Source organism: Babylonia areolata, chromosome 20 (genome assembly GCF_041734735.1).
Source record: "Babylonia areolata isolate BAREFJ2019XMU chromosome 20, ASM4173473v1, whole genome shotgun sequence".
Taxonomy (NCBI): domain Eukaryota; kingdom Metazoa; phylum Mollusca; class Gastropoda; order Neogastropoda; family Buccinidae; genus Babylonia; species Babylonia areolata.
Genome location: NC_134895.1, coordinates 48,139,726 through 48,161,827, shown reverse-complemented (window position 1 = coordinate 48,161,827; position 22,102 = coordinate 48,139,726). Strand labels below are relative to the sequence as shown.

The window sequence follows — 22,102 nt, the reverse complement described above, 5'->3', positions numbered from 1 at the left end:
TTGGTTGAAGCTGTCTGTCTGAAGTTGTCCATCCCTCTGTCTTTGTCAGTCTGTTTTTTTCTTCTCCCTTTCTGTAATTTACGGAGTGTGTGTGTGCGTGTGTGTGCTATCAGCTCGGTTACTCATGCACATGCACACACACACACAAACATGCATACACACGCACATAATTTCCATCCCACAAAGCACGTGCATGCATTTGTGTGGTTACACTCACACATAGTTCCCATCCACACATGACGCTAGTGTAGAAATTTGTATGCACAGACATACACGCTCATACACAATAACAATTCATGTCTGCTCGCACCAACACTCTCAAATTACTTACACTAGAATATTGTTCACACTTCTGTCCAATAAAAGGAACAACAAACTATGCATTTTCAACAGCTTTATTTTCATTTGTTTTTGTCCAACAAAAATCATTTTTTTATTTTCAACTGGCTCTTTTCATTTTTTGGCCAACAAGAAACACACTGATGGGAGGTGAAGCATATTTTCTGCTACACAAAATTATGAACATCAGCATCAACATCAGTAAAATTATGAACATTAGCCTACACAAAATTATGAACATCAGTCTTCACCAAATTATTAACAATGCACATCAATAGCATTAGTCTATTTCATTCTTCATGGTACTACTTCAGTTCTTGGCTGATCCTGAAGACAAGTTTTCAAGAGCCTCTTACAATTTGTTACCCTGTACAATATTTACAGAAACTGCATTGTGATATGACTAATACAAGACAAGCCGCATGGTCATGTGCATTCTCCCCATTGCATCTGAGGTCACTGGCTAAGAAGAAGAGTGGATTTACTGATACTATTCTGTATTCACAAACACATACAATGTTTAAAGAAACCTTAATTTCTGGTGCAGGAAACATACCACATAAAATGTCTACAGAAACCTTACATTCTGATGCAGGAAACTTTTGTATGATAACAGTGCTGTCATAAATTTTCTATACATTTCAACATAATAATGAGAAATGACAAGGCAGAACAACAATGAATTTTGTGCATACAACAAGGCTTTGCTTAATTATCACCTGTCAAGAACACATATGGGTCAACATCACGATAACAAGGAGCAAGTGATATTTTATATCTACAGACATAATATAGCCAATATAACCTGTTAACGGGAATGACCATCACATTGTTCATTAAAGACAGACCATCACAATGTTCTTTTTTTTTCTTTTTTCTTTTTTTATACAAAAAGCTATATTATTGCATGGGCTTTTGCAAATAGCATGCCCCCTCCCCTCCTCTACACCTTTTGGACTCCCCTTATTTCTGTTCTTTTTTTGTGCACTCCACACTATTGTGCTATTTTCACTCCCTTTTTATATATATATATACTAGACAGAAGTTCTCTTTCAGCCTGTCAGTGTTCAACAGGAAGAATGCTTAATCAATGTAGGCCAATTGTAATGTACCAATAGACTTACACTTACAGTTTAATGATATTTTTTGTTTTGTTTTTTACATTTGTACACAAGAAGAAACTAAATCCTTTTTTGACTGTGCCAAATGGAAGGCTCAGAGATAAGACTGGTGTAAACAACTGCTGGTGTTAATTCATGATAAGAAAAAAAAGTCTGAAGCTGAATGCAACAAATTTAGCTAAAAAAAAAAAAAAATTAAAAAAACAACAACCCATAATCAAAAGATTTATAACTTTAGGCCATAGTTTGACAAAGTGAAACTTTGGATAGATAATTGATAAATATGTTCCCGATAGGATAAAATTCTGCCCATTTTACAGCTGCTTGACACCAAAACCTTGTGCAATGCAGAGTCCAGCAGCAACTATACAGGATAAGCACCACAACCATGCACTCAAGAGAGGACAGAGAGAGTGGCAAAGCGGTACTGTCGAGACGTGGGGTTTCTGACCAACACCAGCAGTGGTTTGTTCACACGGCTGTCCTTCATAACAGCCAACAGACCCACCAGTGAACACAACCCCACCCCAGCCCCGTGACCTTGGCCCAGGTCAAAATCACCGTTGGTCAGAAAACCGACAATGAGGCGGCTTGCCGTATTGACAACTGTGGAAGGTTCCTTCATCAGCTCTTTCTTCTCTTCCAGCTGTCGGTGATTGAGAGAGACCTTGTTGCCAGAGCTGGCCTTCATCAGGTGTGGAGTTTGTCCTCCTGTCACACTGACCCCTTGTTCACCGGGACTGACTAAAGATGTGGGTGTGAGCTTTCTTTTCTTCTTCACAGCTTTCACAGCATTAACCTTGCTGTGAGGATGGAGAGGTTCCACAGGACCCATAAATGTGGAGTCCCCTGCCAGCTGGTCCAGGTCTGACACTGTGGGCAAGCAGATCGCCGCACACTCTACCGGCACCCCTCGTGACAGACCGTTCACTGCAACGGGGACAAGGCTGCCAAGATGCTCACGCACCAATGTGTTATGCAAAGGTGCACTGAGAACTGCCGACAGTCTTGTGCTGGAGGTTTCCTGACCTTTACCGCGAGAGCGCCTGTGATCCGCACACTTCATGACCTGCTGCAGAGCACGCAGCAACTGTCGGCATCGTAGTATATAGGGATCTGGATACCTTGCGCACATACTGGCGGAATCCCCTCCTCCTGACGAACTGGGTTCTCCAGCCTCTCCTGCACTGGGTGTTTCTCTCCGAGTCTGTTCAGCAGACAGACGTTGTGAATGACCGTGCGCTCCATTTCCTGAAGCATCGGTGTCAACCTGGGCAAACGTCACACCAGCCAAGCTCAAAGTTTCACCAGCTCTCTTCTGCCACTCTCCCACCAGCTGTGCCCAGGGGCCGAGGAAAGGAGTGGCCACACCCAGCCGCCCGTAGTTAACACGCTTGGCTGGCGGACGGCGCACGTACCTGTCGATGGCAAGGCCTCGGTTGTCCTGCCCCACCTGACGACCGGCGGCGGTGTCGGGGAAGTCGTGGGGAAAGTGCAGCTGGCAGGACCGCACGCTCAGACTGCGGGCCTCGCGCAGTCCCCCCACCCGCGCCCCCCGGTACACCATGGCTACCCACAGCGCCATCCCCCACCCCTTGGGGGCCACCACGTCCCACCCACTCCCAACACCACAACGTGCTGTGTTCCTGTCTCCACTGCTGAGCGACTGGCTGCCCGGGCGCTGGAGTAGCAGCACTGGAAGTCTGGACTCTTCCTCCCCCAGCTGGAGGACTGAACCTGGAACGAAATTTACAAATTATTATTCGTTGTGAAAACAGATTTTGGGGGTTGGGGTTGGGGTGGGGAGTTCTTAATGTAGACTGCCACTGAATTTACAGAGAATAGGGAGAGAAGTAGTCTGTGTGTGCGTGTGTGAGTGTATGTCACTGTGTATGCGTATGTGTGTAAGTAAGGAAAAGGTAAATCTACACAGTCTGCTCCATCCATTCTCACCAGCCCTCAACTCAAATCTTGGTCTCTTCATCCAGTTCACACCAAGAAGTTAACAGGCATTGTGGAAGGAAAGGTGAGTATAACCAAAGACGGGCAAAACATTCATCGTTAATGATTCAAAAGGTGCTGAGCTTCTCTCCTGGGCCTCCACTGAGGAGTGTTGGTACAACACTGACTGCAAACAGCAAAATAAATTGACTGATCTACAACACTAATTGCAACCAGCAAAATAAATTGACTGACCTACAACACTAATTGCAACCAGCAAAATCAATTGATTGATCTACGACACTGACCACAACCAACAAAATCGATTGATCTACGACACTGACCACAACCAACAAAATCAACTGACTGATCTACGACACTGACCACAACCAACAAAACCAATTGACTGATCTACAACACTGACTGCAACCAGCAAAATCAATCCATTGATCTACAACACTGACTGCAAACAGCAAAATCAATCCATTGATCTACAACACTGACTGCAACCAGCAAAATCAATCCATTGATCTACAACACTGACTGCAACCAGCAAAATCAATCCATTGATCTACAACACTGACCACAACCAACAAAATCAATTGATTGATCTACGACACTGACCACAACCAACAAAATCAATTGATTGATCTACGACACTGACCACAACCAACAAAACCAATTGACTGATCTACAACACTGACTGCAACCAACAAAACTGATCTACAACACTGACTGCAACCAACAAAATCAATCCATTGATCTACAAGTACAACACTGACTGCAACCAGCAAAATCAATTGATTGATCTACAACACTGACCACAACCAACAAAATCAACTGATTGATCTACAACACTGACCACAACCAACAAAATTGATTGATCTACAACACTGACCGCGACCAACAAAACTGATTGATCTAAAACACCGACTGCATCCAACAAAATCAATCCATTGATCTACAACACTAATTGCAACCAGCAAAATCAATCCATTGATCTACAACATTGACTGCAACCAGCAAAATCAATGGACTGATTTACAACACTGACAGCGAACAACAAAATCAATTGATCAATAACTTCATTGTCTGAATCTTTATGCTCTTCAAAGGGAAAAAGAAAAAAAGTTAAGTTCTTTCACAAATAAAAAATGGTCATTCCATCTTAGAAATTAACTCAAATGATAAGATAAGATAAGATAACTTTATTATCTCCAACTGGAGAAATTTGGCAGGTGCATTATCACAACATAGACAAGTAAACAACATGGGGACCATAACTGTAAAAGCCAACAACAGTCCCTACAAATATTACGAAGATACAAATGTTAAAAAAATATCACATACATCGTTTCATACATACATCCACACACTGCAGGTAATAACTAGTATTCTTAATGTAAAAACAGAAAGAATTAAGAAACATTATTTGAATATAATTATAAACATAGCCTACTATACTGCACATTGATTATAATAGATAAGATCAGAATAAAGATGAATTGCGGAAAACCACAACCAGATAATCAGCACACACCCGCACCGCACCCCCCCACCCACCCCACACACGCGGATAACTTGATTAAACAAGAGTAATAAACATATGTTCTGAAATAAAAGCATTTCACATATTTGCTTTTAAAAACATTGCAATTAATTATTACATCGTAATTATTAAACAGAAATATATTTAGAATATGGACGTTAGCATTAGACATATTCATTGTACGTTCATCCTGCATATTGCACATTATTCTTCCTACATATTGCACATTCATTATAACCAATTGTCACGTTTTAAGCTCAGTAAACACACACACACACACACACACACACACCACAACTAGAACAAGGTACAGCCTATCATGCACGGACTTTCACACGTCACATGAGAATGCACGCGCGCACACACACACACACAGAGTTCTCAAGAATTAAAAAGGTGGATTGAACGTGGAATAAAAGTCTTCAGAGCTCTGGATTTCAACTTAAAAGTTCTGTAGCGTTGTCCTGATGGCAACAGCTCGTAATACTTTGCTAAAATATGGGTGTCGCCAGTTGCTATCTGCCTGCTTTTTTTAACCACTCGACTTTCATACAGCTCTTGCATACTAGCTTGTTTCACTCCCACAATTTTACTGCATACACTCATGGCATCGTTCAAAACACACTTACTCCTTACTCCCAAACTTCAATACCAGCACATAAATGAAACTGTAAGCACGGACTCGATACAACATCGATAATAACTTTGAAGAATATTTGAATTTATACCAACATTTCTAAGCTTCTGTAAACAAAAACAAAAAAATTCTAGACTGACATTTCTTATGAATGGAATCAACATTTCTGTCAAAAGTCAGCTTATTGTCTAAGATGGTCCCTAAATATCTATATTCATTGACCCTCTCCACTGTTTGACCATCAATAACAAGGTCAGCTACAGGCAAGGGGTCCATGGCAGAGGGGGTAGGGGATGGGGGAGAGGGTGTGGAAGGGGAGGAAGGGCGTTGCACAATCATAATCACAGTAAATTTGTCACCACAGAGTAATACCTACAGCAATACACAAATGTTTGAGATACAAATACATCATTTAAAAAGTCTTAATTCTAAAATTAACTGTTTATCTCAAATGGGGGTCAGGTGGATATGAAGGTATACGAACTAGAAGAGAGGAAAGTGAGAGGGGGAAGGTGAAATTAAAGCATGAATAAGGAAATGTTTACACACACTCAGTGCAACAATGCAACCAGACAACAAAGTGGAATATGTTACAAAACATACCAGGCACAAGCACTTTGGAACGACGTCTGTTGATATCTTGTTCCGTCATTTTGGTTCGAGTGACTTCCTCACGTACAGCTTCATCCATCAGCGGCGATACTGCGGTTTCTGCAGGTAAATGATCCCAGGTCATCACCTCTGCAGCTGAATCTGTTCAAGCACATAAATCAGACGAGCTTAAGGAAGGCATCAAAGTGTGGATTGTGGACTGACCAATTCGCTACTCATCTGCTTGAAAAATGTAGAGCGGGATGTGGGGGAGGAGGGAGCAGACGCCTGATCCTACATAGACCTGTCACGCTGGCACAACTTAAATCTTTAGTCAGGGATTTTTCTTCTGCATCTCTGGGCTGCAAATTTCACCTTCACCCAAATCAACAAGTCTCAACAAGTGTTAAAGTAAAACCCCAAAAGGTCAACTTAATGATTGATAAATTCAACAACAACAAATACCTAGTCCCTAAGTCATCAGACACTGTCAGGATTTAAACCTAAGACTGCTGTAATGGGAATTGGATGCACCCGACTAATGCGCCCATCATAGTCTGAAACATTGACTGCAGTTAGTTACTGTTCAAACATGCCTAACATAAAAGATTGCCAATCAAGCACTAACCTGTCCAGATCCACAGATACTGTGTTTCAGACTCTACCAAACACACTCATTGTCCATGTTTATTGGTGGAAAAAGATTAAGTCTCATTAGTACTTAAATATTGTTGAAAAACTGTCAGTTGTATAAACCCACACTGATATAACCCGCACTGATATTAATTATCATAGTGATAACCACTGTAAACCAGCACACCCTGTGCTGTTTTTTCACTGTGCTTGCATTTGTATGAAGTGTAATAACTGACGCAACTATGTTCAGTGCTAACATATGAGTATTGTGTTTCTCGTCAACCTCTCTATTCCAATGATAGCTGCTGACAAAGGACTGGGGCAGGAGTCGAACCTGCACCCCTGGAGCTCCAGTTCCAGTGCTCTGCCACTGAGCTACCCAGCCTCTGCTCTGTCAGCAGCAGCCTGCTCCTCTGTCACCTGGCACCTGTCTCAACAATGTGGCCCCCCGCCTTTGACCAATTTGTGTGTGTGTGGTGTGTGTGTGTGTGGTGTGTGTGTGACAGAATAACAGTTCATGCACTGTGTACGTTTCACTGTTTGCACAGTATATGTATGGATATAAATTTACCTGTTCTTAGTAACATTTATTTCAAATGTATGTTGTTTCTTCTTGCCCATCCTGGTTGACACAAGAATGTTGAAGGGAAAAAGCAACCCATACTTGAAATAATAATTTTTAAAACTAATAAAAATATCAAAAAATAAAATAGAGGAATTTTCTGACCAAGTTAATGCATCCAGTCATTTCATTTCCATTAAGTGCAGTATATTTTTAGAATGCCTTTCTAGTTTTGTAAATCTAAACAAGAATTTAAAACCCCTGACACAGTACAGACTTTAAGCCAATTAGACCATTTTCTATCAGGAACTTTTTTAAGCTTAAAGTAATTTTTGAAAATAAATTCAGAAACATGCACTGATGCACAAAAGATAAATGCAGACACACAATGTGCACTTTCAAACAGACAGTTGAAACCAATGTAGGAACAAATCAGGCAAAAGTTCCAATGGACTGATGACATACTGCTGTTTCAGCAATATTCAGGGTTCCCACAAGTGTGACCAAACAAAATTCAATATTTTAGCATCCTAAATCAATTGTGAATATGGAGGAAAATAACACTAAAATAATAGAAAAGTTTCTCTTACTTAAGATAATTCCAGCCATGGAAATGTTTTTCTTACCAGCAGCCCTGGAAATGTTTCTCTTACTTTTCTAAAGACTTTTCCGTCTCTCCATGACTGTGTACGAACCCTGATCATCCATACCCAGCATCCTCCTCCTTACCAGCCTGGTCCAGTGCAGCCTTGGTGCGGACAGAGGGCAGCAGCAGACGAGTGTCACGCACGGTGAGAGCCACCACGGCCCTGGGAGGCACTTCACCCGGCGACTGGCACTTGGCCACACGCTCCCATGCTGACGTCTGCGCACCAAACTCCTCCCCCTTCCTTTCAGCAGCGTAGTATTTCTGCCACCACCTGCTCTCTCCTGAACCGCTCCTGCTCTCTCCTGAACTGTCTCCACTGCTGGTTCCTGAGCGCTTCTTTTCAGAATAAATGTTTGCTGGTTTCAACGTCTCCGACAGGATCAGATTCGATGCTGGCCCCGTCAAGCGGAGTTTGATCAGCTGATCTTTCAGGCTACAGAGCTGTAGCTGTCCGAAGTGAACTTTGGTCCCACCTTGTGGCGAATGGCTGGCCGCCTTCAGATCACATGGTTGGGTGACGGTCACATCTTTCTCATCTACCATGCCGGCTGATGCCGCAACCTGTCGAGCACAAGCGTTGGTGAGCTGAGTCCACACTTGAGCATAGCTGGCAGGGTGGCACCACATCCACAACAGCCGGACCTGGTGGTTTTCCTCCCCTGTGCAGGGGTCAGCGCTGTGTGTCCTGCCCACTGCTGTGCACTGCTGGCCGCCAGACTGCCACAGAAAGGTAATGGGGGCCACCGCCCCCCGGGGGTAGGTGTCATACGTATACATCATCACCTGCCCCCACCTCCGGCCTGTGATGGTCACCCGCGCTCCGAACGTCAGACCTGTCACAAGGCACCCTTCCAATTGTCATCACTGCATTAAAAAACAAAAACTATGTACAACCCCTAATACAGTAAAACGTTACTCTCTCTCAAGACCAAGTAATGCCTTTTCTTTCAATCAAATTTGTCAAGTCTAAAAAAAAATGTTTTCAAACTGTGCAGTCCAATAAATAATGATGGCACAGAAACACAGAAAATCTTTCTTTGAAAGCAACAATGTTGGCTTCAGGAGTGGGAGTGAAAATACTCTCAATACTCAACAGTGGAAAGGTGGGGTACAGGAACATCTTGATAAAGCTGTGGGAAATTCCACAAGCAAAAAACAAACTAAAGGCCCCATGATGGCCTATCCTGTAAAGCAATTCCATCTCCCCTGACATCAATTTTTACAAGATACTCAGTGCATGAGAAAAGTGTCCTAAAGTCAAGAAAGATATGTCTTGTGCACCTTACATTTCCCAACTCTGACCAGTTACAAAAAAAGCTGATAATTTACATTCATGACACCAATAAACTAAAATTCTGCAGTCAGTTGCAAGTCTATCAATGGTGCTTGTGGGCACCTGTATTGCTCCTTTCCACTGGACCCACCAAATGTCCCCAAACCATCTTCCATTTCATCTGCACTTCATCTTCTCACTCAGAACATTAGCTGATGTTGGATTTATCAACTCTGCATCATGACGTCATAATTTTCTGTTCAAGTACACAAATTGTTCTGCTTTTCCAACCTTTCACAACTCCATTTAAACTGAAATGCAACCTGGTTACAGGTAAGACCAGCATCAGAGAATTCCAAACAGGAAGCTAAATCAAGCAATCAGTCATAAGAGGTGTCAGTAAAGGCTCATCATCTGCTGGACTTCTTTCTTTACCTAGCTGTTAAATGACATGCCTCTTCAGAGACCAAAAAACTGAGGTGAGGCTGACATTCACAGGATGACAGTCTAACATGTTTTATATGTTGATAAGATTTAAGGACCAGCTGGCCCTGGCAGACCGGGAACTGGATTCAAGTCTCATGCCTCCACTTTCAATGTTTGCCGTTTGACTGTTCATTTTAGGAAAAAAAAAAATTCCGCATAAAACAAGAACAATATTGCAGAAATGTTGCAAATTGCATTCCCTTTTATCAGAATGACAAAAAGTTTCAGACGATGTTAAACCAAGTCTAATCTATTTAAAAATTTGCTAACAGGTAAATCTATTAAAAAAATTTGCTAACAGGTACTGAGGGAAGATGAATTTGCAAACTGCTTTCACTGCTGAAGGGATTCTGTTTAAGCAGTTTTACAGCTATCCTTTGAAGCAATCAGAATTTAACTTAGTTAAAATACTAACATGCAGGAGGAAATCACTGTGAACAAATGCTCATCTCAAAGCATGAATGATTGAAAAATAATTTCTTTTAACGAACAATAACATCAACAATGAAAAAACCTATGTCCCTTTTCAAACTCAGCTGAGAAATCATCTGCATTTTCACAAACAAATACACACAGAGGAAGAAGGGTGGAAGCAGGTGAGGTGAGGAGAACTGGGTCTGGGTAAGAGAGAGCCAGCCATGAATTTATAAAGAAAGCACCTATTATCAGAGTGAGGGAGACTGTTGAAGAAGAGGCTGCAATGGCAGCAAGGCCAGCTGGAAACTTCACAGTAACACTTTGCCCCAATCAAACCCTCCATTTCTTCTAACCCACAACTTATATGGAAGTACTGTTATGTGATGTAATGTACAGCATGTCCTCAGCTAAGTCAGCAGATACAAAAAACCACCTGCACATAATGATAATCTCACCATAAGAAATTCTCCCAGGGACCCTACACTAGCTCTGATGACAACTGGATTTCAGTCGGTAAACCAACATGGGGAGTTTGTGCTATGCACACAGTTTGGTTAATTTAAATATACTTACAATGTCAAAATAAAGCAAACTAGCCCAAATGATTTGCTCGGCTTGGCCAAACTTTGTGACAACTTGTTTACGTCAAATCAGAAATTCATGGGGACATGTCCTTTCATTTAAATCAAAAAGCAACAGCTGAACAAGCATTTTGCAAAACCAGCATCAGAGAATTCCAAACAGGAAGTTAAATCAACCGGTCAGTCATAAGAGGTGTCAGTGAAGGCTCATCATCTGCTGGCTGGTTTCTCAAGCATGGATCCATCAGTAACTCAAGTAAAGCTATGTTAATTATTTGAAATAGTTTCCAATTTACTCCTATCTGCAGCACTTGCCTCTTAGGAGCAGAGTAACTTTCAAAAGGAGAAAGGCAAAAATAAAATTGTGGATGGGAAGGGGGAATATATATATATATATTTTTTTTTAAGGAAGAGAGAAAAAATAAGAGGATGTTTGCCCAAACAGAACCATGAGACTAACAGTAACGCAGGTATTAACGAACCAGTGTGTAGCAGCCTGTACGTTCTCCAGCCTCAACGAATCACCATGAGACAGAGCAAGATGAGACTGCAGCATTGCTCTATGATGGTGTGAAACCTCATGTCACAAACAGTCCTCTCACACTGCTGTAGGAGGAACACCATCAATCTCTTACAGTCTCCATTAACAATATTAGCATGTAAAGTCATATGATTTTCTTTTCTTTTTTTTTCAAAGCATGTGGACCAATGTCATCAACAACACCAAACTAATTCAAAATACAAAATTCAACAGATGATCATTTTAATCATAACCGTGGCTACCGATATCTTTCTACTTGAGCAAAAAAATTGCATGCATCACCAATGGTCACAACTAATCTGTCATGCAAGTCAGCTTCACTGTTTTATTAACACTTTAAAAAAATATTTAAAAAAAACAAACCCCAAACCCGAAAAACCAGCAATCCCCCCACATTGTCTCAGCATCCTATCCATACCTGTTTTATGGTGGGAATATACGAGTGACTGTCAAGAGTGTAGCAGCCTGCAAATCCCCCGGCCTCATGGAGTCACCAGAAGTGTGAGACAGGGGTGTGAAAGACTGCACCATTTCTCTGTGATGGTCTAAAACCACGACAGCTTCTCTCACACTGCCATGGGGAACGCCATCAACATCAATATCTTTTCAACTACCGAACTTCATCTTTCACCTGTATGTGTTTTAATTTTCCCCCTTCTTTCCAAAGCTTATTTTCCATAATTTTTAACACTGGAATACACACACACCCCATCACAAACCATTTAAAAAAAAAAAATCTTTCTTTGAGGTGTTTTGTGTGACATTTCCATTTTGGCCTTTTCACTTATTTCATACATACTCTTTTCACAAGAAAAAAAATGTTTTCCATCCCAACACCTATCACACAAATAACCCATTCTTCACTGATTATTGTCCATTCTCACAAGTACACACCTACACACCTTGCTGAAGCAACAATGACAAACGGATGCTACATATACCTTAACATAAATCTTAATCATCTCCCTTAGTAATCATAAACATCTGGATCAACTCTAGATAACAGATAATCATACTGGAAAAACAAAACTTAACTTTATGTAATGTGTAGCAGCCTGCAAATCCCCCGGCCTCACGAAGTCACCAGAAGTGTGAAACAGGGGTGTGAAAGACTGCGCCATTTCTCTGTGATGGTCTAAAACCACAACAGCTTCTCTTACACTGCCATGGGGAACGCCATCAACATCAATTATCTCTCATTTAACTGTTCACCTTTTTGAACGTGTTCCTAGCAGCCTTTTGTCTTTGTTCCTACTTTTGTTTTCTCCTACTACTCTTATTTCCTATCACTTATAACGAAGGGAAATCATCATCACAACAACAAACTATCTAAAACTATTTAATTTTTTTCCCGTAAATGTCTGGTGTGACAAAATTTTTTATTCTTTTCATTTATTGTGTGCTAACTCACTTCACCTAAATTTTCTTTTTCCCCTAACTCATCACACTTTACACAAACCATACATTCTTTATGTAATTATTGTGCATTCTTCTAGACATAGACTTGCTGAAATGACACTCACTGAACAAGGCTTTTATACATAAAGCCTAATTATCTCCCTTGGGAAACAAACAGAAAATGGTCCAACTCATACTAAAAAAAAAAAAAAAAAAAAAAATATATATATATATATATATATATATATATGTGTGTGTGTGTGTGTATACACAATATAAACTGTATGTAATGTGTAGCAGCCTGCAAAGAGTGTGAGACAGAGGGGTTGAAAGACTGCACGGTTTGTATGTAATGGTCTAAAACCACAACAGCTTCTCTCACACTGCCAGGGGAACGCCACCAACATCAATATCCTCTCAACTACCATTCAACTTTTCACCTGTATCTTAAGCTTGTTCCTAGCAGCCTTTTGTCTTTTTCTCCCCTTTTCTTTTCTCCTATTACTCTTATTTCCTATCACTTCTAACGAAGGGAAATTATCATCACAACAAACTTTCTAAAACTACTTAATTTTTTCCCCGGAGATATGTCTGGTATGACGAAAATTTTCATTCTCTTTTCATTTGCTGTGTGCTAACACACTTCACCAAAATTTTCTTTTTCCACCTACTAATCACACTTCACACAAACCACACATTCTTTACTTTAATTATTATGCATTCTTACTGACACTTGCAGACTTACTGTAATTACACTGATTGAACAAGGCCAATACATAATTGATAAAGCTTATCTCCGTTGATAAACATAAAAAATGTGGTTCAACTCTAAACAACATATACTAAAAAGAAAAAAAAAGTATATTTAACAGTACGTATTGTGTAGCAGCCTGCAAATCCCCCGGCCTCATGGAGTCACCAGAAGTGTGAGACAGGGGTGTGAAAGACTGCGCCATTTCTCTGTGATGGTCTAAAACCACAACAGCTTCTCTCACACTGCCATGGGGAACGCCATCAAGCCTAAAAACATCTCCAAGTTTTAATAATAATTTTTCAAAAATATTACAAAACTTTATAGGGCAAACTAAAATTAAACAGATCAAGTTTAATGATCATTATTTTCTAAAAATTCAGAAAAGCTATCTTTGCATTTACCGGTATATATATACATATATATATAACTATATAACACACTATAATAATAATAATTAATAATATTTATTATATTTATATAGCACTGAATCTTGTGCAGAGACAAATCAAAGCACTTTTGCACCAGTCATTCACATGCATGCACAACTCTAAAACAAGAAAAAGAGAAAGAACGGCGGCCAACAGTCGAGCCTTTGAATCTGGGAATGCGTAAACAGATTGGATCCGAAGCCGATCGCAGAGCGAGATGGAGTGTGGAGGTGAAGGTAGCCACAGAGATAGGAAGGGGCAGATTTGTGAATACATTTGTAAGAGTGCTGACCTTGTACTTTATTGTGTGTGAGACAGGTAGCCAGTGGAGATGTTGCAAAAGAGGCAGATAATAAAAAAAAATAAATAAAAATTAAAAAAGATGACTAACGCTCGCTTCTTTCATTGTACATTGATTCATTCAAAGATTTCAACCCTAGTTCAACACTGCAGATCAAAAGAGAGTGCTGTTAATTCAGTCACCTGTGTCTTTGCTGGTCAGGTGGCTCAGCATGTCCAGGATGACCTGTTCTGGTCCTTTTACCTGGATACAGCACTCGTAGGACACATCCTGCAACACAAACATTTTGCACACTGAAAACTATCAACTTCATAAAATTCTATAATTCACAGGGTTTGTGAACAAACACACACATTCTCTATCTCTCTTCAAAAGCCTGCATCGACTGTTGTCACCTTTTGCTACTCTCAAACTTGAGAGCTAACTACACAGATTTGTCAGTGCTTGACACAAACTTGGTACAGGCTCACATGAACTATTGTGTGGTAATGTGTTTGGGGAGATGCCTTCAACTAAGTTCATATTCATTTCAAAGCAAAATAACTTTCTTGATTTCATCCCCCTAACACAGTAAAAGAAACATCCTCTGAAGATGGAAAGTGCCTGCCTAAATAAGCAACCTGACACAATCTTCTCCCTGAAGAAATATACATATATATATAGATGTCATTTAGCACTTGCTTGGGAGACCAGAGAAGTGTTTTTTATTCATGACCACCCTCAAGTGCTAGTGGCAAGAGAGCTGGTGGCAAAAGCGAGTACATGAGCAAAAAAATGAATGCGAGGCAGGAAGTAGATTTTATTCTTTCCTCATGGCACAGTTGCTTTGATGCTGCCTAGCTCGACTTGTAAGAAAATAGCTCCTCTTGCAGCAAGGTGGAAAAAAGAAACGCACCTTCCTAGGGTGTCTCGCAAAAACCTTGCCTAACTAGTGTAAGAAACACACCTCAGTGTTCAAACTGTAAGCCTAAACAAGCAACAATTAAGTAATGACACACTAAACAGAAATACTTTGGGTCTCTTTAATTTTTATTGAACCAAAAAACAGCATCCCACAAAATATGTGTGAAACCAGCATCAGATAATTCCAAACAGGAAGTTAAATCAACCAGTCAGTCATAAGAGGTGTCAGTGATGTCTCATCATCTGCTGGATTCCTTTTATTATTTATCTATTTATCAATTTATTTATGATTATCTTTTAAATATCTGAAAATTTTTCCAACATCAAGCACAACACTTAAAGGCATTTTACAGATATACTTCATTTTTTATTCAATCACTTCAGTTGCAACCATTTTTATGTTTTCACTGTTCGACCACTTTCTGCTCCTTTAAAAGTTTTATATACAGAATGCAACAAAAAACAGCTTCATTAATTCCAAACAAAAGGAGAGAGGGGGGGAAAAAGGCCAAATGGTAACTTCTGACTGCCCAAACTAGTTGGCACATAAAATCAACAGCAATGGCATCAGAATATAAGCAAGTGATCTACTTAACACTTTGCACCCCCAGTACTGATTTATAGCCTTGCACACACAGTACTGATTTATCCTTATCATGACCTGGTTAACACTTTGCACTCCTAGTACTGATTTATATCCTTGCACACAGTACTGATTTATCCTTATCATGACCTGGTTAACACTCTGTACCCCCAGTACTGATTTACATCCTTGCACACACAGTACTGATTTATCCTTATCATGACCTGGTTAACACTTTGCACCCCCAGTACTGATTTATCCATAACACTTCATTGCTTCCCTTAGTTGAACGGAGTTCGGATAGTTCCTTACATCAAGCATGCTCTGTTTCACGATCTCTATGTATTCTCAGTGGGTGCTTTTAGCTTGTTTCTATGTTTGCTTTAGCCTCACCACTGTTCACAGATTTTTTTCAAGGGGACTGCATGTGTTTTTTTATGATGACCAATGTGTGTGCTTTGTGTATGATGAACAATGACTCTGACAGGGCACTCAGCTGTTGAGGTGCTGGTCCGTAGAAACTGCAGTGCAGCTGCACTGATGGGGTACAATGTAGCAAAAAATAATAGTAATGATTATCATAATAATGTGATTATTACACAATGATGACAAGGCTGGAAGACAAAGTCACAACGGCTATAATCAATGGGTACAAAAGTGGAAACTTTGGCTCTTTCCCAAATTTCACACATTGACAGGATAACTGACAAGTCACAATACTTGGTTTAATTTGTGCAGCATGTCAACATACTTACAATGTTAAGTTACAATGCTACAGCATGGAGAAATCTATGACTTTCGGTGAAGGATTAGTTTTGAAATTTTTATGCTGATTATGGAAACACTCTCCAACTGAAAGTGAAGGACAAAAGAATGTCAAGTCTCCTCTCAAACAGCATCACTGAAAGCTTCCCCCCCCCCCTCCCCCTTTTGGTTTTAATACACCAGCGTCAGAGAATTCCAATCAGGAAGTTAAATCACATAAAACATCATAAGAGGTGTCAGTAAAAACTCATCATATGCTGGTGCAAGTTAGTGCAGATAATGCTGTATACTATCTATCTTTTTCTTTCCAGTTTTACTACTAATATTTAATTATATTACATTTTTCTCTCAGTGACATTAGTGTAAACCTCCAGTTGAGGCCAGGTGATACATTTCTTAGAAACCCACAACATGGTCAAAGTGATGAAGTGATGATCATTGACCCCGTCTCTCCTTCCTTCTCTCATTGACACTATCATGTATCTATTACCAGACCCTGTCTAAATCAATAATTCCTGCCAACCCCCCACCCTACTCATCCCTCTACACATACACCCTGTCAATCCAACTGATTAATGATCACTTTTCTTCACATTCCTTCAGTATATATCTCAGAATATGACTTGGAAGTAATACACAGACAAAAAATGAACAAATATTCAGCCAAAAGCATGGCTTTGCAATCTTTCTTCCTTTCTCTAAAGAGATCCGTTGCCTCATCCTTTCCTTCGAAATTTCAAAAAGAAACTGGCAGCACATCACTGAATATTACAAGAGAAGTAATTCGTTCTTTATCTATTCAACTGAAGAAAAGGTGGCTAAGAAAGAGTATGTAAAGAAACCAGCATCAGAGAATTCCAATCAGGAAGTTAAATCACATAAACCATCATAAGAGGTGTCAGTGAGAGCTCATCACATGCTGGTTATATACAATAATTCAAGTGCATAACAGTATATGTATGACACTTACTGACAGTACAGACAAGTAACCATAGTGTAACAAGCCCTAAATATTCAATTTATTTTGGGTCATGTTGCACCTGATTACTGGGGTCCTGTATCCTCAACAAACAGTGGAATCTGGTGCTGGTACAAGCTCTCAGCTCTTCAACTTATTATTTTAATTAATATTATTTACCAGCACCACACTCTTCTCACCTGCGACAATGGTACCTGGTTTCTCTATCACAAGCTCTCAGCCCTTCAACACATTTTATAAAATATTGCACACCTGCATCACACAGTAACAGTGGTACACAATGGCTCTGTAACAAGCTCTCAGCCTTTCAACATTTTTTTAAAATACTGCGCACCTGTATCAAACTATTCTTACCTGCAACAGACACTGGTACACAGTAACTCTGAAATTAGCTCTCAGCCTTTCAATTTCAATTTCTCAAGGAGGCGTAAATGTGTTCGGATAAATCCATAATACGCTACACCACATATGCTGGGCGGACGCCTGACCAGCCGCATAAACCAATGCACTTATTCAGGACTTGAGTGCATGCATATCTGTGTACCTATCATGGTGGATTTCTTTTACAGAATTTTGCCAGAGGACAACCCTTTTATTACCCTGGGTTCTTTTTCAGAGCGCCAAATGCATGCTGCACACAGGACCTCTGTTTATCGTCTCATCTGAATGACTGGACACTCAGTTTGATTTTTCCAGTCAAACTTGGAAGAAAGGGCAAAAGCAGGAATACAACTCAGACCCTTACGGACACTGCCTTGGCAGATGAACATCTTATTCTTAACCAATCTACCACCTTCCTCATTAAACATATCAAAGAAATTGCACACCTTTGTCACACTGTTCTTAACTGTAACAGACAGTGATACATGGTGGCTTTGTAAAAATATTTCAGCCTTGCAATATACATATTTTTTAATACTGCACACCTGCACCATACTGTTCTCACCTGCAACAGACAGTGGTACGTGGTGGCTCTGTAGCAAGCTCTCAGACTTTTGTCACTGGGGTGGACAGGGAGCCGGTATCCCCATGCTGTCGTCATCTTGAACCGCTTGGCATGCCAGATGTGCGTTTCCAGCCACATGTGCTGCCGTTGACGTCGCTGGTACTCTGACAGCAGATTGCTAGGACGCCGCCGGTACCGTCGGCTGGGACGTTTGTTTGCACCCTTCTTTTCCCTTTTCTCCAGCTGTGGTATGAAATGTTGTGAATTAAAAATAATAAAAAAACAAAAAAATACTCTGAATCAATGTAAAGTATCAAATGATGAAGAAAAACAAATCTTTTTCAACACTCAACTTGTATCAAATCAAGGACGTGATTGTGGAGGGAGCCAGGGGTGTGGGGGTGGGATGCACAAAGTCAAACCAAAAATAAATCCATAGAAAATCATACTGCAATAATCAAAAACCACAGAAGGCAAAAAATCACTACATGAGGTGCAGCAGTCAGAAATTCACCATAAAAGTTTACAAAAGATTTTGTTTAACAGTTTGCCGATTCCCAGATTAAATAATTGTTAAACTCAAAAGTCCACAAATCCTCTTCATACCTCTGCTTGTGCTTTCTGTCGAAGCCGCTGAGGGATACGCCGGATGTTGTGGCTCATGGCACGTCGTCTCATGTGTTTAGGAAGACGCTGGAATGACAGTTTATTTCCGCCAACATGCTCCACTGCTTTTGCCAAAGCCTCCAGCTCCCTGGCACGACTCTCCGCAAACTTTGCAACTGACACTTCTGTCAAACACAATAATCATAACAGGTCAAAATATCAACCCCTGTTCCAGAACAATGGAAAGATGTAAGACAAGTAATTTTAGTTGCCATCACCTGCACCATTTGAAAAAAAAAAAAAAATTTTAAATAAAAAAATCTGTATCTGATAAGCATGCCAGTCACTTGCACAGTCTATTCTGATTATTGAAGTATCAGCTTTTACTGGTTTTAGAACTGAAGTTACTTGCTTTATCTTGTTCATTAGGCTGAATCAGTGGGCAAATCTAAATAGTAAATTATTACTCTTACTTTGCCATCAATTTATAGCTGAAGTTCAGATTACTGAATCAGAAGTCCTAGTACTGCATAATCTTAAGCCTATGGGAAAATGTGGCAATATCCACATTTCTTCCCCTCCACCCTATGTGACTGGCAGAGTGAATGTCCACACCTTGTTAACGCTTCTCAATCCATTCTGAGGGGGAAAATTGTGGACACTGCCTAAAATTTTATCGACAATGTCAAAACCTAGTCGAAACCTAACAAAACAGCAAGTTTCTTTCCATCAGAACTTATTTTGTTTATTTCATCTCTTAATAGTTTATTACCAAAGTGGTTAATGATGACCTGATGGTTACATTCCACACAAAGTGTCTTATCACAGTCATTGGCTGGGATGTGCACATTTCTTTTGGGTTCCTCATGTGTAATTCACAAGTTATACAAGAGGCACCAGCCAGATTGCAGAATGTGTAACAAATAATCATAATTAATGATGAAAATGGGACTGTAGAATTATTTTAATGCAGGTAATATATATAATACCCAGGAATGCTTAAAGTTCTGCATTCTTCCTCCCCTCTCTGGCATAAGCATGATAATTGATTGCTTCTGTGGGCAGAACTAAGCTGAGACTGCTTTTTTTTGTTGTCACAATGCATGCCCATTCAATTGCCAGTGTCTAGATATAATCCAAGAATCTACCAACTTTATTTCCAGAGTGACAAGTCCATTTGGAAAAGGAGGCGCTTTAAATTCAACTTGTCATGATAGCTTTCGCAAGACTCATGTTCAATGCTTAGCAATGCTGGGTTGTAGCAGACGAAAACACTAAACTAGTGAGTTAAGTAAAACTTGATTTCTAAGTAAACCAAAACCAAAACGAGTAAAAGTAAGAGGTGAACAATACAAACTTTGAGAAAAATAAATCAAGACTTACACATTGGGACAGGTATGGAGAGATTTACAATAGTTTAAAACTGAAGGGGGAGGAAGTACAACACAAACTGGGGCGTATTCTGAGGAGGAGGGGGTGGAGAAGATGGAAAGCCTGGGGGGTGTCAACCAGCGCAACAGCTGAGAAGTAAAAGTGTTGGACTTTCAATCAAAGGGTCCCAGGTTCAAATCTTGGTATCGGCACCTGGCGGGTAAAGGGTGGAGATTTTTCCGATCTCTCAGGTCAACATGTGCAGACCTGCTAGTGCCTGAACCCCCTTTGTGTGTATACACATGCTGAATATCAAATATGCATCAGGCTGGGAATTGTCCTGGAGAGTTTCCTCTGAAAATCGGCCGCAGTCCAGGGGCTGCCTTGGACCCCTGGTGGGGTGCATTGGCAACACCCTATTGTGGGGTGCCCTTGGCAAAAATGAAATTAGTGATTTTTCTGAGGTTTGGGGGGTCTCTGCTGAAAGCCAAAACAATAATTCAGTTTCTGCTACGACTCCCCCCCAAAAAAAAACTTTTCCCTGAAAAAAGTTTTTTCCCTTTGAAATCATCTGCTTAAGTTTCCACTGAAAATAGCGGATCCACTGAGAGATCCCCAGACTGACACATGTTATAGATCCTGTATTCCATGTCAGGCAGTAAAAAAACAAACAAATAAACAACAAACGGTCAAACACGTAAAATTCTGCATGTCTGTCGGAGTGTGTGTGTGCGCCTGAAATCTGAACGACACAGACAGGAACGACTGATGAGCGCCCAATGGCAGCCGTCAGTTGGTTCTACCCTGGTAGGCAGCCTGTTGTGCGAATGACCCCGAGTTTGTACAGCGTTTAGAGCTTGGTCTCCGACCGAGGATAGGCGCTTTACAACTACAAGTATCCATATCAAATCAAATCTCAACACTTTGTACAAATAGTAATAGTACTATTGATAATAATTTATACACTTTTTAAACAGGGAAAACGTTAACATATTTTAACTGCGAAAAGACTTATTTCTTACCGAGTGGGACAGAGTCGGCCTCCGACAAGGACTGGGAGAGGGACGCTTGTTCATTCTGTCGCAAGCATCGTTGCTTGGGGGTCCGTGGGTTCTCTTCATGCTTGTCGGCGTTTCGCTGTCGTTTTCCATTGCTACTCGCCATTACTAATCTTCCACGTGGATAGCAAGTCTCGACAAATCTCGTTCGTCGCAAAAGAAAGGATGAACTAGAAACGAAACAATCGTGTTGTCGAAATCAAGATAATAAAAATAATGTGGACAGAAACACTGTATTTTACTCGTAAATTTGATTGAGAAGTTTTTGTTTGATCTTCTATATTTAATAATATCATATTCGTTTTCGTTTATCTTTTCCAATCACGGACATGTTACATAATTTTTTCTTCGTCCGTGTTTCCAATATGCAATTTAATGCATCTTTTTACCGGTACTGGCGGGCGAGGAGAAAATCTCGTCTGGAATATGTTATATTCTTTTTTTTGTACGCACTGTTGAGAACTTCAGCAGCGTCTTCGGTTCTATATGTGTGTGTGTGTGTGTGAGACAGAAAGAGAGAGAGGGGCCGGAGGCCGGCTCTGGTGCGGTGGATCACTGTCCTAGCCGGTCAAAGGCGCGCGCACACACACACACACCGTGACGCGACACCACGGCATGCACACATACAACCTGAGCGCGCGCGGGCAAACACTGACTCAGTGAAGCAAACAAAATCGCCAGACTGCT

At 40.5% G+C, this 22,102-nt stretch overlaps 1 protein-coding gene and 1 non-coding gene across 2 annotated transcripts; both read right to left on the bottom strand.

The window, feature by feature from the left end:
- Positions 1–379: 379 nt before the first annotated feature.
- On the bottom strand, positions 380–21,535 carry LOC143294678 (ribonucleases P/MRP protein subunit POP1-like). Its single transcript, XM_076606068.1, has 7 exons — positions 21,380–21,535; positions 18,987–19,171; positions 18,381–18,623; positions 14,387–14,474; positions 8,106–8,858; positions 6,191–6,340; positions 380–3,197 (listed from the first exon to the last, which is right to left on the bottom strand). Exons 1-7 carry the CDS (start codon positions 21,519–21,521, stop codon positions 1,855–1,857), a joined length of 2,904 nt encoding a protein of 967 aa, XP_076462183.1. The 5' UTR covers positions 21,522–21,535; the 3' UTR covers positions 380–1,854.
- Positions 7,128–7,199, bottom strand: Trnas-gga (transfer RNA serine (anticodon GGA)). The gene has a single exon. It is a non-coding gene; the product is annotated as a tRNA-Ser (tRNA).
- Positions 21,536–22,102: the final 567 nt, after the last annotated feature.